This window comes from Sceloporus occidentalis, unplaced genomic scaffold (genome assembly GCF_023333645.1).
Source record: "Sceloporus occidentalis isolate IW3139 unplaced genomic scaffold, rSceOcc1.0.p SCAF_31, whole genome shotgun sequence".
Lineage (NCBI taxonomy): Eukaryota > Metazoa > Chordata > Lepidosauria > Squamata > Phrynosomatidae > Sceloporus > Sceloporus occidentalis.
Genome location: NW_028317011.1, coordinates 11,337,727 through 11,354,302, shown reverse-complemented (window position 1 = coordinate 11,354,302; position 16,576 = coordinate 11,337,727). Strand labels below are relative to the sequence as shown.

Genomic DNA, 16,576 nt, shown 5'->3' with positions numbered 1-16,576 from the left:
CAATTGAGACAATTTTCATAACCCCTACCATTAGCAGACATAATACAGTCCTCCATTCACTTGATGAAGTTTACCTTTTGCAGCCAGCATGTGAATTCTGGAATAGCGGGTGATTTCCAATACAAAGGAATGATGGCTTTTGCAGCATTATGAAAAAGAATAGTTAGGGTTTTCTTGTATGTCCTGAAGGACTGTGTGTGATGTAGGAGCGCCGCTTCTGGTGTAAATGGAAATAAGGAGCCAGCAACGACACTGTTGACTTGAATTACTTTATCTCAAGCGCAGGGCAACCATATGGAAATAACTCCCTTCCCATGCCAGGCACCTCCAGCACACCTCGGATGTGGTAGGAATCTGTGGCACTCAGCTGGGACTCTATACCATCTTGAGAGGAATTTGAACACCTCTTGAATCTTACTTGATATAGTTCCCTTATGGGAGATTAATACAATCTTGTGCCAAGCTTTACGGTTCCCAACTCTCTTTCCCAGAACAAAGTATGGTAAAGAACCAAATTGATCCCATAAAAGTAGCTTATACAGAATAGGTAGCAAATGGGGAGTCTCTGACCCAGCAATACAAAGTTCCTTAAACCTAGTCCCTGTAACAATAAACAAGATATAGTTCTTAACTTTGTAATAAAGAAATTGGTTTCTAAATGTGAACTGAGCCACCGGTACCATATCTGAAAAGGCTTTCAGAGCTGCAGAACTCTTTAAGCATAAGATTTCTACATCTGGTGGGGTAAAGTCTCTCAGGGGAAACCCATTACCCCAGGAGCAAAAATCTGCGTTATGCACCAATGAAAGTAAGAGGCTATGTAACCTAGCACACTCTCTTGGACTGTAGAGACCTAAACATAGATGCAAATTAGGTGGTGCTTGTCTCTTGATCCCTGTGTTCTAGGGGTGCTTGCAGCATGACTAGACTTGCCCATGTCTCTGGAAGTCTGCAAAATTGAGTACTGAGGGAGCAGAGCAACTGATTCAAGTGACCATCTTGTCAGGTGGTAGCAAGATTGAAGTGCAAAATCAGGCACCTTTTGTTTGCCCATTAGCTGAGCCATAAGAAGACACTGTTGTCATATAATATGGACCAATTAAATATATTGAAGAGATTTTGAAAGAAGAATATGCTTTAAAATGAAACATGGACTCATGAGTATAGATATTCAATACAAAATACTGTATTTCTGAATCCTGACTTTACAATGTCATAGTTATTGGAGGCAAATATATAATACATATAGATATCTGTATTTTTATATATGTTAACAATTGTTTTTAGTAATAGACAAAAATAGGTGTTTTCGAGTTTGACATACTTGGTTTCAACCTACAGATATTAATATATTAATATTAATATAATATATTAATATAAAGAATGAAAAATTAAATGTTAAATTATATATAGGCTGTTATGGAACCGAGTATGGGTTGCAAGTTTGATTATCTCTTAAATTGTTCACATTTAAACCGTTCTGCACATGTTTGAAATCTTTCAGAGCTGGTGGGTCCATGGGGCCCAGGCAGCATTGTAACAGTGAGGGCAATGTTCTTGGAGAAAGGAGAAGTTGTGCACCTCTCCTTCTCCGTGAATCTATCTGAATTATTCTGGCCTCAGTGCACTTCTGTAAAGGGCGGAGCCGCAGAGACAGCATCTTCCCCTTTCCTCCAATCAGGGGGAGAGGGGGTGCCCAGAGAAGCAGACAAAGAGAAGAAGACAAGAGAAGAACAAGAAGAGACAAGAGAGAGGAAGCGTAGCTGCAGGGATATGGAAGCAGTCGACAGAGAAGGTAGGAAGACATTGAGAGATAATGTGAATGAGCGTGTGAGCTAGCATGAATTAGAGTGTGAGAGAGCATGCAATTTTTCCTGACTTCATCTTTAGATGTTGGCCAAGGTTTAAGTCATTGTTGCCTTAATAATAATAATAATAATTATTATTAACAACAACAAAGGAACTGGGAAGGGAGTTCAGCAACAACAATAGTTACGCATGTGAGCCAGATCAATAACATGAAATTCAGGACCTAAGCAGAGTGTTTTAAGCATAACCAAACATACCTAATTATGTTAATCAGCTTTACAGAGAGAGTGTGAAAGAGCGGAGCTGGGTTTTCTCAATACAGAGTGTACTTATTTTGAATCTATATATACTTGGCCCTGCTCTCTCCTTTGTCACTCACCATATCCTACAACCTTTACCTGCAATATTTTTCTAGAATTTGTCCGTATAGATATGATTACAATACTAATTTGTTTACTTGTTATAGCCCATCTGGGTTATTAACAAATTGCCTCTCCTTCACTTTGACCACTCCAACCCATTCAGGATACCTGTACCACACTAGTTATCATGCTTTATTGTTCGTCATCTGCTCCTCCACCTTTTCTGTCCTTCTATGCCATTGGCTTTCCATACTCTCCAGTATGAACTAGACTTGCTCAATCGCTTTCGTACGAATGCGTTTTTGTGACAAATGTTACCGTTTTGTCCATTTGTCCAAATAACGAACAAACGAGTGCAACATTGGACGAAAGAATCAAAAAACTAATATGCGCAATACGAAAATCTTCGTTCATTGCCACAGACACCATTTTAACTACACTAAGAGAAGAAGAATCTCGCCATTTTAATTCAACTTCTTCTTTTACAGGTTTATTTCTTATTTCCATGGCAACATGGATGGACGAATGGGATTTCTGAAAACAAAAATATTGGACGAATTTCGTCCCAACAGAAGATGGAGATTGACAAATACAAGAACATTTTTTCCTCTCAAAATGGACAGGAAAATGAACAAGAAGTTTCCACCGGCACCCAAGTCTATTTTCAACACCTTTGACAAAGCAGCTCCTCGCCCCTATATCTCATTCCCCTGAATCCTATCCTGTAAATTAACAAGAGCAGTGCTTCTCCTTCCGAGGGGCCTTCTTCCTTGTCAGTTATCAGTGACTTTCTAAATGTGATTTTTTTTTTTTAATAATAAGTTTGTGATATTTGCCTTAATGATTCTAACATTTATTTAATTTAATCTTGTGATACTGTGCCATTGTTTGCCGTTTGCCGTCATATCTTTTTAGAAGCAAAGAATTAAAGAGACTTTTATGACTAGCCTGTTTTCTTGTATTGATATGTGAGTGCAATAATTACCTGCACCAATACAGTTACTTTATAGTTTTACAATATCACAATATTGCCGGTATTTCTTTCTCCTATGTGTCTGTGCGCCCCACTGTGAAGATCGCATAGACTTACATATAGACATCCATGCTCACATAAACTCAAACATGGACATTCATGCTCATATATACTTATACATAGACATCCATGCTCACATACACTTATAAATAGACCTGCCAACATTTTATTTGGCCAAAGTGGAAAACTGAAGTGGAAAACATTATGTGCTTGTAGACACGGCTAAACTATTCAAACTTTGCCCATTGACTAAAAAATACAAGGGCATTTTGAATAATTCAGTTGTATATCTTACCGAGCAAGGATGGTTCTAGACACTCTGCCCAACAGCAGGAATAAATCTATTTCAAGCTCTCTTACCTTCAATTTCACTTAAAATCCACACCGGTAGAATCTCGTGTCACCTACCTGCATCGCCAAGCACATCCCACCCCAGGAGATCCCCCCAAAGCAGTACTGGATTCCTGCACAAGGCTAGCCCGGTAAGGAATGATAAATAACATATACAAGTGTGTTTGTATACTGTACAGGTCAGTTGAGTGGGCATATTAGCCAAAACCATACTCCACCTTGTCCTGCTTATGCCCCACCCCTTTGGCAGGTCTCATATTTTGCACCTCCAAAAAAATATTCTGTAGTCTCCCATGCTTCTAAAAACAAGGCACATTGGGTTAAGAAAAATGGATTTGGATCCTGACTGTGAAGAATGGTCTGTCAAATCAGGACTGATAGCGACTCACTTCAATTAACTCGGGATTGTTATGCTTTTTAAATTAGTTAATGCATCAATGTATGAAGTTGAGTATTGTAAAAAGATTTTCCATGGGATGTAATAAATATTTATTAGTCAGACTGAGTTACAACCTTTTGTACATCACAATTTGCATAAGTTCTCAAGTTACAGCTTGTGTACTATCACAAAAAAAACATAACATGGATTTTTACATAAAATGAAAACTTTACAGGCAGATTTCTATACAGTTCATACTTTTTCTCCAGTTTTTATCAATGTTTTAAAAACAAAATAGTTTCATAAAATTTGGAAGTCAAAAAAAAATTAAATAAAATCACAAAATGCATGCAACATTCAATGTGGAACATTTCATTTTTCTAAGGACATATACAGAATGTATGTAAATGTATCACTTTTTAGGGTTTTTCATATATATCGCTTCTTAAACATGAGGCTTGCTGTACAGATTCTGTGTAGATGACAACAAACACGCTACTCAGCTATTGCTGGGTTACCACCTGAGCACATCACCTTAACAACTATACGGATACAATTATATTGGATGCTCACAGTCACATGCTAAATGCCTGATGAAATTAGAATGTTTTCAATTATTTTCATCTAATACAAAATGTATACTTATATACAAGATAACAAAATAAAGGGACTTGCTTTTTTTAACCTAATTATTCCGACCAGAGAATGATTCCTTTCATTCTAATGATATTTAACCCTTTCATCACCACATATGTTTGTAACACATTTGAAAAACAGATTGTGGTTTCTTCAGCTGAACTCCAGACCAATACACTTATAGAACTCCATCTTAATGGAATCCTTTTTAAAGAGACAGTATTCACATTTCCAGGCCACTGTTGATACTTTTTTTGGCTAACAGAATATATGAATTGTAGAATACACTATACTGAAATTACAAAATTGGGTGAATAATAATAAAAAGGAATGTTTATGCCTATAATTATTAAAATTGAATCAATAATTTAGGCATTAGTAACATCTATGATGTTAAGAGTTTTAATCACCTGCTCTGGAATGCATTGCTTTTACAGGACTACAGATATATTTCATCTTGCTGTCATAATAATTTTACAGTTTCTTCTAGAACTCTGTAATCTGTGCTTAGCTAAACAAAAATTGTGTTGCCAACAATATAGAGTATTCATTTGGGGGTACTATCTCTTTAAATGGCTGAGCAAGAAACCACCAGTTTCTCACAGTCAATAGCCAAGAATATACATTTTCAAGCATGGCAGAAAAATCTTGCCAATAAAACGCAATGATGTGTGCAATATAAACCCTGTCATATGTAAACACACACACATACTGTGCTTTTGCTAAGACTCCTAACATTAAGGAACTGCTTTATTCTCTGTCGACTTCAAATAGATTGTATAGAAATTATAATTCTGATTTGCCTTGCATATAAATTAAAATATATTTAAAACATTTTTAAACCAACCATCCATATACAAAATTAATGGCAATCAATGATTAGTAATTAACAAACATTTGAACCTATGTTCTTACTTCTAGGAGAAGCAAACCAATAAACACTATAAATGTGCTAAAATATATGTGCAAAATAAAAATACTGATAGATATTTAATTACACTTTTTTTACAATACATATTTTTTTTCTGATGGTTAATTTTCACACACTGAACAAAGCATTGAAACATCAATTTGCATAGAATGCTTCCTTAAAACAACTTAAGAATTTGGTCTTAAACACAATTGGCACATTTTGGAAGCATGTTAAAAAAAACACCGAAAAGTCAATGATGCACCAGAAGAATTATCAATCACTCAGTAAGCACTACAGATGAAGAATGCACCTGTAAGAATTAAATAGTTCTGGTCATACTAACACTTCAGTACAGTATGCCCCCACTGGGGAAAGAACAGAACAAACTCGCTTGCAGTTCATATAAACATTACAATACTAAAGATGGCGGCACAGGAAATTGTAATTATCGACAAATGGAAAGAAACAGATACTATTATATTAGTGGAATGTACTTTCGAATGCAAAGCAAAGCAATGTTCTGACTATTTAGTGTTGATTACAGGCTTTCTAGCAAGAATCCTTATTTGTGCTATCACTTTGACTTAATCTTCATAGCAACCATACACATGCTTTGTAACCTTGGTACATTTAACCTCAACATGGAAAAATAAATTTTACAAAATCGCACGTTATAAAGCCACTGAATATTTTTGTCTGTGCACATCTGAGAAAATGAAACACACAATTAGGTACATGTATAGAGCAATCTCATCTGACATTTAATTGTCTCTGTTTTCCCTAACAATTACTTACTATGTTTAATGAGAGGCGATATGTATGTATGTACATCAATAGTAATTGTGATATTTATCAGTGACAATCAGTTTTCATCATGCCAGTGTTCTCATTCACCTGAGTTACTAACAGAGAATGCAGAGTTATTCGCTGCATTCATCTTGAAGAGCCTCTTTCTTTTTTGCAGTACGGCAAGAGTGGCACGCACCTTCGCCAGGTAATTACTATTAATTTCAACATTCTGTTTGAATAAAAACACTTTCCAAACTTACAATGTTTTGTTAAATATAGTCACACTATGTGCTAATTCATATCCAAGCCACTGTCAGGTCAGGTGTATAATCTTGCAATGCATTAAAAGTTTTTTTAGTCATAAGCACTTGGATCAAAAGTGTGATATATCTATTGTATGACATTTTAAAGTTGAATAATTCTGAAGTCTGAAACACCCTGCAAGGTATTTCTAAGTTGGAACAAGTGTGAAAAGATATGTGAGCTGTTTAAGCCACTGTATTTATTAACTTTGTATTATTCTTCTACCATAGACTTAGTGTGAAAAATACAGATTTAAGGTGCAAATGATTATTCTGTTACAGGTTTGTTTCTGTGTTTTGAAAAATGTGTGTGTATATTTTTTTTTTTTGTCAGCATTACAATACTACAGCTCTACTTGCTGAAGAACACTCTGTACAATGAAACATCTACTTCTGCATCTTCCATTGTGTCCTTGGTAATATGCATCCAACTTTCATTAACAACTATTTATTTGTGTCTATCTTTACTTTGCATTCTTACTCATTTTATCATTTTCCTCTACTGCAAAACACGTCAACAAAGTCAAATCATTGTACCCTGGAACATTCACGTTTTGCTTCTTTAGCCATCGTTAATTTCATTTGAACTGATATGATTCCTAACATTATGTCCCCTGTAACCTGTGTGTTTCAATGTGTCTGAGTAGAACTGACTAATAGTTTGTGCCAGTTCACTATCCTCTTTCTGAGATCCACTTTGTCCAGCCAAATGTAGGCTTCACCAATTAGCGTTTTTTTCATAAATTTCCCCCCATTCGAGACAAGCAGGATCTGTAAGGAATCAAATTAGATAATGTTATTACAAAATTGACCCCCAGCAAAACCTAACATTTGCACAACATGGTTTTACTTTACATACATAATATACCCCCTCTTTTCCATACTTTACATTTTCAAATTTTATTTTGTGACATCTATGTCGACTGTTTAGCAGCCCACCAGTGCAAAATACCACCAGCAAATGTATATATTTTTGGACAGAAGACAAGCCAGGGTATTTCACTAGGAGCATTTGGGCACTTATCATGCAACCAGTTGGTCACCAATGCCTGGCAAGGAGAGCCGTAACATTAATTAACATTATTTTGTGTTGCTTTTGTTCCACCAACCATTCCATGTTTCTTAGGATTGTAAAGATTATATGCAACTGCAGATAAACCCAACAAAGTGTATTCAGCTCCATTTTTGGATTACAGAAATTCACCACATACGTTTTCGTATATATTGTCTGAAATGTGCACGGCATACGACATACTACATTTCACTGCGCTCAACACACAAAATAGGGCAAAGTAGGAACATAGAAAATAAATGGTTAAATAATATAATATGCAAACACAGTTTAAATAACAAAAGATGTATTATCAGCTTGCCTAAGGTGATGGAAGTTGTAATCCACAAAAGCAGGTGCAGTCAGGGCCGGCCGAAGACTTAACGCCGCCTGGGGCGAAGTTTAAAATGCCGCCCCCCGCCGACGCAGGGGGGGGCGGCATTATCTACCCCCCCCACCGGTACTTACCCTTAACCCCTTAACGACAATTGCCGGTCCTGGCACGACACGGAAAAGCATGTGCTTTACGACAATTGACGTGCCAGGACCGGCACGTCTTTAAACGGGTGCAGAAAGCGATCTGTTTTCGCTTTCTGCACCCAAAAAACGTTGCTGAATGCCTCGACCTCGAGGCATTCAGCAACGCCGCGATCGGAACGAAGGGGCCATCTCTGGCCCCTCCACGGGGCGTCAACATCCGCCATACTTTGTATGGCGGCGGACGCCCGTTTTAAAAGCGTTTAGGAGGCGATCGATGATCGCCTCCTAAACTTAAATGGTGTCGCTGGAATGCCTCGATCAGGAGGCATCCAGCGACACCAAACACTTACCTTTCGATGGGCTGTGACCGCTCCGGAGAGCGGTCACAGCCGCAGCTGCCGATGATCTTCGCCATCAAGCAAGATGGCCGCTGCCCTGTAACAGGAACCAACAAATTTTAAAAGTTCGCTAGATGGTCCAGACCATCTAGAGAACTTTGGCTCCACTTGCAGGTTGAATACAGGTACTGCATTCACCATGCAAGTCAATGGAACCCAGCTTTCTAATCACAGTGTGATTAGTAAAAATAAATTTAAAAATAAAATAAAATTAATAATAATTAGAAAAAAAATAGTAAAAAACTAGTAAAATGTAAAAATCATTTCCCACTGATGTCACTATCAGGGGAACCTCCAAGTTGAAAAAAAATGTTAAATTTTTATATTTTTGTGAGCAAGTCCTAAAATTAGCATATTAGCTTAAAACAATTCTCGCATGGAAAGAGTTAAAATACTGGCATATTAAATGTGTCTACTTTTAAAAAAGGTATGATTTGATGGGGTAAATTGAATTGGCCAGGTTCAACAACATCCCAATTAACACCGGGGGAAGGATGGCCACACACCTAATTTCCAATTAGAAAAATGCACACGTACCAAATGTGGCCTTTTAGTTCCCACAAAAATGACAAACCCATGCATGTGGGATATCACTGCACTCAGGAGATGTTGCTGAACACATTATGTGGTGTCGTGTGACAACGGCATATACCAGGAGCTGTAAATTCATACATAAAGTATGTGTGTGGGGGAAAAATACACACACAAAAATACTACTGCAAACTTTGAAAACATGCTGGTGGTAAAATGTGTGCATGCAAAGAGTTAAAATACCAGCATTTAAAATACCCTGTGGTGTCTAGTTTTGAAAAATATATGGTTTTGTTGGGCACACTGAAATGGCCCGGCTCAAAGATGTACCAAATAGGGCATGGGCAGTGGATCCCCAAATGCCAAAGTTCAACATTGAAAAATGCGCATGCCCCAAATGTGGCCCTTTTGCCCCCAAACGGCCAGGCAAAATCATTCATGTGAGGTATCACTGTACTCAGGAGATGTTGCTGAACACATATTGGGGTGTTTTGTGATAGTGACATATACGAGAACTTTTTAATTCATACCTGAAGTAAAATGTGTGTGGAAAACCAAATGCAAAAAAATGACTACCACAAAGTTTGACAAAAACTGGTGGTAGATATGGTGCATGGAAATAGTTAAAATACTAGCATTTGGAATACCCTGGGCTGTCTAGTTTTCAAAAATATATGATTTGATGGGGTAAATTGCATTGGCCAGGTTCAAAGATACCCGAAATGGCACATGGGGGGAAGAATTACCAGATTTGGAAAAAATGGCTTTGAAATAGCAAAACGCTACCTGTACTTATTGCCCCATAATGGGTAGAAAAAAGCAAAAAAACATAAAAACATTGGGTATTTCTAAACTCAGGACAAATAGTAGAATCCATTTAGCAGGTTTTTTCATTACCTTTTATAGTTGAGTAAAAGATTTTTCAACTAAAAGTTAGAAACAGTCATTTTTTTCTAAATTTTTCACCATATTTTATACTTTTTTTAGTAGTAAATAATATGATACAATCAAAACAATGTCATCTAAAGAAAGCCCTTCTTGTCCTGAAAAAAACAATATCTAATGTGTGTGGGTTCAGTAAACGGGAAAGAAGAAAATTACAGCTAAACACAAGCAGCGCAGAAATGTTAAAAAGGCCATTGTCACGAAGGGTACAAAAAGTAAAATCAGCCTTTGTCACGAAGGGGTTAAACAGTCCTGCGGCGAGTCTCCCTGTGCTGCCACGGTGCCGGCTTGTAATGCTGAGCGCCGGAAATTCACGTCACTTCCGGCGCTCTGCATTACAAGCCGAGACCGAACAGGGAAACTCGCCGCAGAGGAGAGAGAGAGGGGCGCCGAGCGGGGTAAGCGAAAACCACTCGGTGCCCCTCTCTCTCCTCCACTTCAAAAAAAACAAAACAAAACCGCTTGGGGCGGCAAAGTGCCGCCCCTTCTGAAGTGCCGCCTGGGGCAATTGCCCCAGTCGGCTCCATTGTACGGCCGGCCCTGGGTGCAGTAGAACTCACTACACATAAATGAACTACCACTAGATAACTTTTTTCTCTTTTTTTGCTGCTGATGGGTCTCACTTTACATGAATGGAGCACTGCATTCATTCAAAAAGCGAAGCATCTATTCATAATGGAAGTCTAGCGTCATTACCGGAGACTTCCGGCATGGAGATCATGAATGGCAGTTCCTGGATATCATAAAGTTCCATTTTTTTCATGATGGCATGGAACATCTTGAAGGTTTTAAGGGGTTAAATTCACATATGTTACATAAGCCTTCTTGATAATATCCTCCTTGATTTAATCTTGTTGTAACCAAAATATGTCAGATATGTTAAATTAAAGTACTGCTGCATCATATTTAAATTTTTTGCTCCACACTTGGATTCTGTAACTGGTGCTGGTGTGTAAAAGGTGCTGGTGTGGGCTCAAGCCAGGCCAGTATTTCACCTGCTTGTCAATAACCTTGTCAAAGAAGCATTTACAGACTTCTACTATGATTAACATAAAAAACAACATTGTCTTCAAGAACAGCAATCTGAACAACTTAAAAAATAAAATAAGAAGTGAAAGATAGCTTTAGCGCACAAAGTAAGTTATGGTTTAATTTTTGATTTGACAGATACTTTAAGGTGCATCTGTCACCCATGAGAATCTTACATAACTCATTACAGCATTAAGCATTATGTGCTGTATTAAAATGATAAGTTATTAAGGAAATTCAAAGCAAGAAAATACATATGCTGTTAGGGATGGTTAGGTGTAAAGAGCAACTCAGGTACACACTAATAAAAGTGCAACATTATGCAGGAAGAAGCAAGAATATTCCATTGGTTGTGATGGCTGAACCATTTCAACTCTTTGTACCAGAAATGCTCTTGACATAACCCCAATGTTTCATAGTGCTTACCAAAACATATAAATGTTTCTCTTGACCTACTGTATGGTAGATATTATTATTAGGGCTGTCATGAAAGTTTCATGTATGTGGGTAAAATGCCTGGTGAGCTGGTAACCGATGATGCCTCCACGTTCTTTTACTGCCACTCAGTGGGGTTGCCTGCTGGATAGACATGGCCACCAGCTGTATAAATGGTCGATTTGTAATGGGTCTCTTGAGAAGAAACCACTTTTAATAGAAACTAGTACTAATAAGATCTGTATCTGCATCTTAACCTATAACTCTTGTGGTTAATAACTGTATGTGTTCCATTTGGAAATATAATTGCAAACAAATCATTACCTGAAGAGAGTGTCCAGCAGGACTCATGCTAAAGCGGAACGTTTCATTAAAAGAAGGCTCTCGATCGTGTCTGCACACTCGAGTTTTCTTCTTTATTATCCTTTTTTGAGTGGCTATGTTAATGACGTATAGTTTTACATAGAGGTCTGTAAAAAACAAAATCAGATGTTAAAAAAAATATTTCATAAAAATATATACATTTTCTTTGTTAATTGAACTACTGTCAATAAGAAAATACTGGCTGAATATATATATGTAAAATGTTTTTTTTTATATTTTATTTTATAAATTTACATAAAGAAATATCTATTATGCTGAAGAGAGACATTATATGTGATTTGTAATATCCAAATACCATTTGAAAAGAAACATTAGCTGAGTTTGCATTTCACTTTGGACAATTATACTGTAAAAGTCAAGGAACTTTGTCTTGTATAATGGGTTAACATGATATAGTACACATTATACATTATGTTTAAATCATACATGGACAATAACGTACTTTCAGCTGTATTTAATATAGATTATCTTCTCTGGTGCTTGTTACACACCATGGTCCTCACCATACACATATGGCTCTTAAAAGAGTATGATAATTACTAAACTAACTAGCTGAAGTGTTTCTAATCCCCTTACTAGTTGTATAATTAGTATTGAAACCTCCATGATCTTTTCTCTAAATCTAACATACCTGGTAGATGGTCTGGTGACTTGAACTTATATGTGATGTTTCTGCATTGTAGGATCTCCACTATCAGCTGCTCTCCATCAGTCTTCATTTCTTTTTTTAAAGCAATTTTAATTTCTCCCATCACCTGGGTTTTACCTAGAAATGTATAAAACAATGAATAAAACAGTTGCTATTTTGTCCACCTTTTCTCTTCCTTTAGTGCTGAAATGAAGGAATCGCTACATTTTATAATGGAATAGAGAAATATTGTTTTATTGTTTTTATTGTTGGTGTCATTGCACCAGTTCTGTGTTTCTGAATTTATGATTAAACGTATGAGCATATTGTAGTTTAATACTATTATTTTAGCTTAACTTTACCAGTTGTGTAATTTTATTTGGTCAGTATGTATGAGTATATTGTCTGCTTATTTTTTTATTCGAACAATGTACAAGGGTAGTTAATGTTAGAGACATAGTTGACCTCTGGCTGTAGAACACTATAAAATGTGTTACTATACTATACTTTGCTATATTGTATATTGAATCATAGCAACATTTTTATTTGATTTCTAAATTGCAAATGAATTTGTCAATTCAAGCAAGTGTTGATTAGCTATTTTTCATGGCTCCAGACCAACCCTTGATCTTTAGTCAACAAACCCCCATGTCTTTAAATTATTATCTAACTTTTGCAGAAATACTTTTATGCTATAGTTGGAAAATGGAAATAAGCTCTTTACTTCCCCAACAAGCTTGGATGAGTGATTGTTTCCATGGTAAACCATTTTCTTTTTCATGTCACTGGAGGAATGAAGCATTATGACTATGTGAAAGTGCTCACAAGCTGCGATAAAATGGGGCAGACATCCCACCTCACTAATGTGTTACAATTTATAGACTAAAAAAGTCATAGTAATTTGCAGATTGAAAATGGAAATATAAACTGCAAAGCATGATGTTTGCTATACTTTATGATTATTTTCTTTCAACATTCTGTTATTCATAAACAAGTACCAATTTAAAACTAGGGATTTTTAATAACTAGTCAATCCGATTAAACACAAGAATATTAAAGTAGACCTATCATCCGGATGTGGATGGTTAGGTCCACTACTAGTGTCAAATATATGCATATGTTAACAAATGTATATATTTATGTAACTGAGTACTGCAAGTAGAAGAAAGACAAATTCTTCTATTTATATACATGTTATTGCAGACCCAGCTCTGCCATGTAAATTGCCTAAAGTGATGAGCTGGTAGGAGCTGCAGCCATGAGGTTCTTATGGTAGCATTCAGGTACATGCCAGAGGGTGGATCACAATTATCCTAGGGCACTAGTAAACATATTAAAACTTTAGATTCACCCCTACAGTATTGTGATGACAGTATGAAAAAGCTCCTGAAAAAGACGGAGATCAAAGGAAGAAAGAGGGACTGTGGTCTCAAAGCGTTACTGTCCATAAAGAGAAACATTTGGGATGCACTCATTAGGATTATTCTTTTGTATTACAGTATAAATCACAACCTAAGGCAAATATTTAGCGACATTTATAGTGGAAAGGTAAATACTGCCTCATTAGACTACTCCCATAGCTGTCTTTTGGTAGGATGGCCACTCCTGGGAAGGTTTACCACTGTTGCAGGTTTTCTCCATTTGTAGATAATGGTTGTAATCCAGAGCTTTAGAAATGACTTTGTAAGAGTCCGTAGCGATGTACAAGATGATCATTTTACAGATAACGACAGGTACAATACAGCAATAGACATACAGATACAAGAGGAATGAGGGGCACTGTTCCCCCAGGTACTTACAATCTAGGTGGATAAGGGGTGAGAAACAGGAGGTGAGGACTGCGTGGTAGTGAATGATGTTAATGTAGGGCGAGATCAAGGGTTGTAAGTGGGTGAGAGAGAAGTTTTGATGTTTATGTCAGTGGTAGGCTTCCCTGAAGAGAAAAGTGTTTGGGGAGCATTTGAAGGAGGGTAGAGTTCCAGAGGGTTGGTGCTGTGTGAGAGAAGTCCTGTAGGCGGGCATGGGAGGAGGTGATGAGTGAAGATGTGAGGAGCAGGTCATTGTTGGATCTTAGAGGGTGGGCTGGAGTATATTTGCTGATGAGGGAGGATAGGTAGAGAGGAGTGGGATAGTGTTAGTATTTTGAATTTAATTCTGCTATGGATGGGGAGCCAGTGGAGGGACTGGCAGAGAGGTGCGGTAGATGCAGAGCGTCGGGTGAGATAGATTTGTCTGGCAGATGCATTGAGGACAGATCGGAGGGGGGATAGTCGGGAGAGAGGGAGGCCGGTAAGTAGGTTGTTGCAGTAGTCTAGACGGGAGATTACGAGGGAGTGGATTAGTTGTTCAACTACAATTCAATTACATTTGGTTAATTGTTTAATTTAGTAACTAAGGGGAGCAATTACTTTTTAACATAGGACCAGGTAGCTTTGGATAGTTTTTTCCTTCTATAAATGAAATAATTTAAAAACTGCATTTTATGTTTGCTTTGGTTATCTTTGTCTAACATTAAAATTAGTTTGATAATCTGAAACATTTGAAAAAGTGTGACAAAAATAGAAATGAAGGGGCATTTTTTACAGGTCATTTACAGAGTCAGCCTGGTTTTGCAGTATAAAGCAAAAGAAGCTGTGCCCCTTTAAAATACAATCCTCAGCAGTGGTGATCACAGTTGCGTAGGGGACAGGTGGAGGTGCTGCCCTGGGTCAAGCCTAAGGTAGAACCCAAAATAAATATGCCACTGCTTCAGAAGTCTCTTCTTCAAATGAAATGGCAAACTAAGTCGTATAATAAGTAAACATCATTCATTGTCCAGGTAAACCTTGGCAGTGAAGTCATATATCAATGTCTGACTTATTTTTCTTACTGATTTTTTATGATTTAAAATGTGACTATGATTAATTATACACTTGTGTAAATTCTAAACATCTGACAAGAGTAGTAAAAATGATTGCCTACCTTCACTGAATGTCCCTGAAAGAAAATCTCAATGTTAAAAGTATCTCTTCTATTTCTTCTGCTTTTAATATACCGTATTGGCTCGGATATAGGCCGCCCCCGTATATAGGCCGCACCCTAAAAGTTTGGTGCTTTTTTAAAGAAAACGTTTTTTTTAATAGACATGCTGCCACTCTGTCCCCCCCGAGATATGCTGCCACTCTGTCCCCCCCGAGATATGCTGCCACTCTGTCCTCCCCCCCGAGATATGCTGCCACTCTGTCCCCCCCCGAGATATACTGCCACTGTCCTCCCCCCCACGAGATTTGCTGCCACTGTGCTCCTCCTCCCCCCTCCCCGAGATATGCTGCCACTGTTCTCCTCCCCCCCCCGAGATATGCTGCCACTCTGCCCCCCCCCCCGACTTACCAGAGCAGACTCCCGGGTGTCTTGCGGGGCCGGCGGGGGACATCTACGCAATATGCGTATACAACTTCCGGTGCCGGCACTCAGCGGATGTGCCGGCACCGGAAGTTGTATACGCGTATTGCGTAGATGTCCCCCGCCGGCCCCGCAAGACACCCGGGAGTCTGCTCTGGTAAGTCTTGGGGGCAGAGGTAAAACGCATCGTGCGGACGTTCACCGGCTGCAGCGATGCGCGTAAACAACCTCCGCTGCCGGCACGTCTGCACAATGTGCTTTAACAATCTCCCTTGCCGGGACTCCCCCCGTGGGAATTCCCGGCAAGGGAGATTGTTAAAGCACATCATGCAGATGTGCCGGCAGCGGAGGCTGTTTACGCGCATCGCCGCAGCCGGTGAACGTCTGCACGATGCGCTTAGACAACCTCCCGTGCCGGCACTCCCCCCATGGGAAGTGCTGGCAGGGGAGGCTGTCTGAGCGTATCAGAGAGTAGGATGCAGGTCCCCTGCACCACCGCGGGGGATCTGTATCCTAACCCTGCTGCCTGCCCGGCGCCCGGAACTGCATGTCCTGGGCGTCGGGCGCTAGACCCCGAATATAGGCCGCACCCCCACTTTAAAGACTTAAAGTGGGGGAAAAAAGTGCAGCCTATATTCGAGCCAATACGGTATATAACTTTGTTTTAGATGCATAATATGTAGTATTATATACCCATATGCAAAAAAGATGTGCCGTCATTTATCACTGGGGTTTAGGCC

The 16,576-nt window shown here is 38.4% G+C and overlaps 1 protein-coding gene across 1 annotated transcript in view; it reads right to left on the bottom strand.

Moving 5' to 3' along the window:
* Positions 1–7,204: 7,204 nt before the first annotated feature.
* The window catches only part of LOC149298835 (protein piccolo-like), a 142,704-nt gene continuing 133,332 nt past the window's right edge, over positions 7,205–16,576 (bottom strand). The window contains exons 27-29 of the mRNA XM_089487201.1: positions 12,459–12,593; positions 11,768–11,913; positions 7,205–7,345 (exon numbers count right to left, since the gene is read on the bottom strand). Coding sequence (XP_089343327.1) covers positions 7,205–7,345; positions 11,768–11,913; positions 12,459–12,593 — 422 coding nt within the window. The remainder of the gene's footprint in view (positions 7,346–11,767; positions 11,914–12,458; positions 12,594–16,576) is intronic.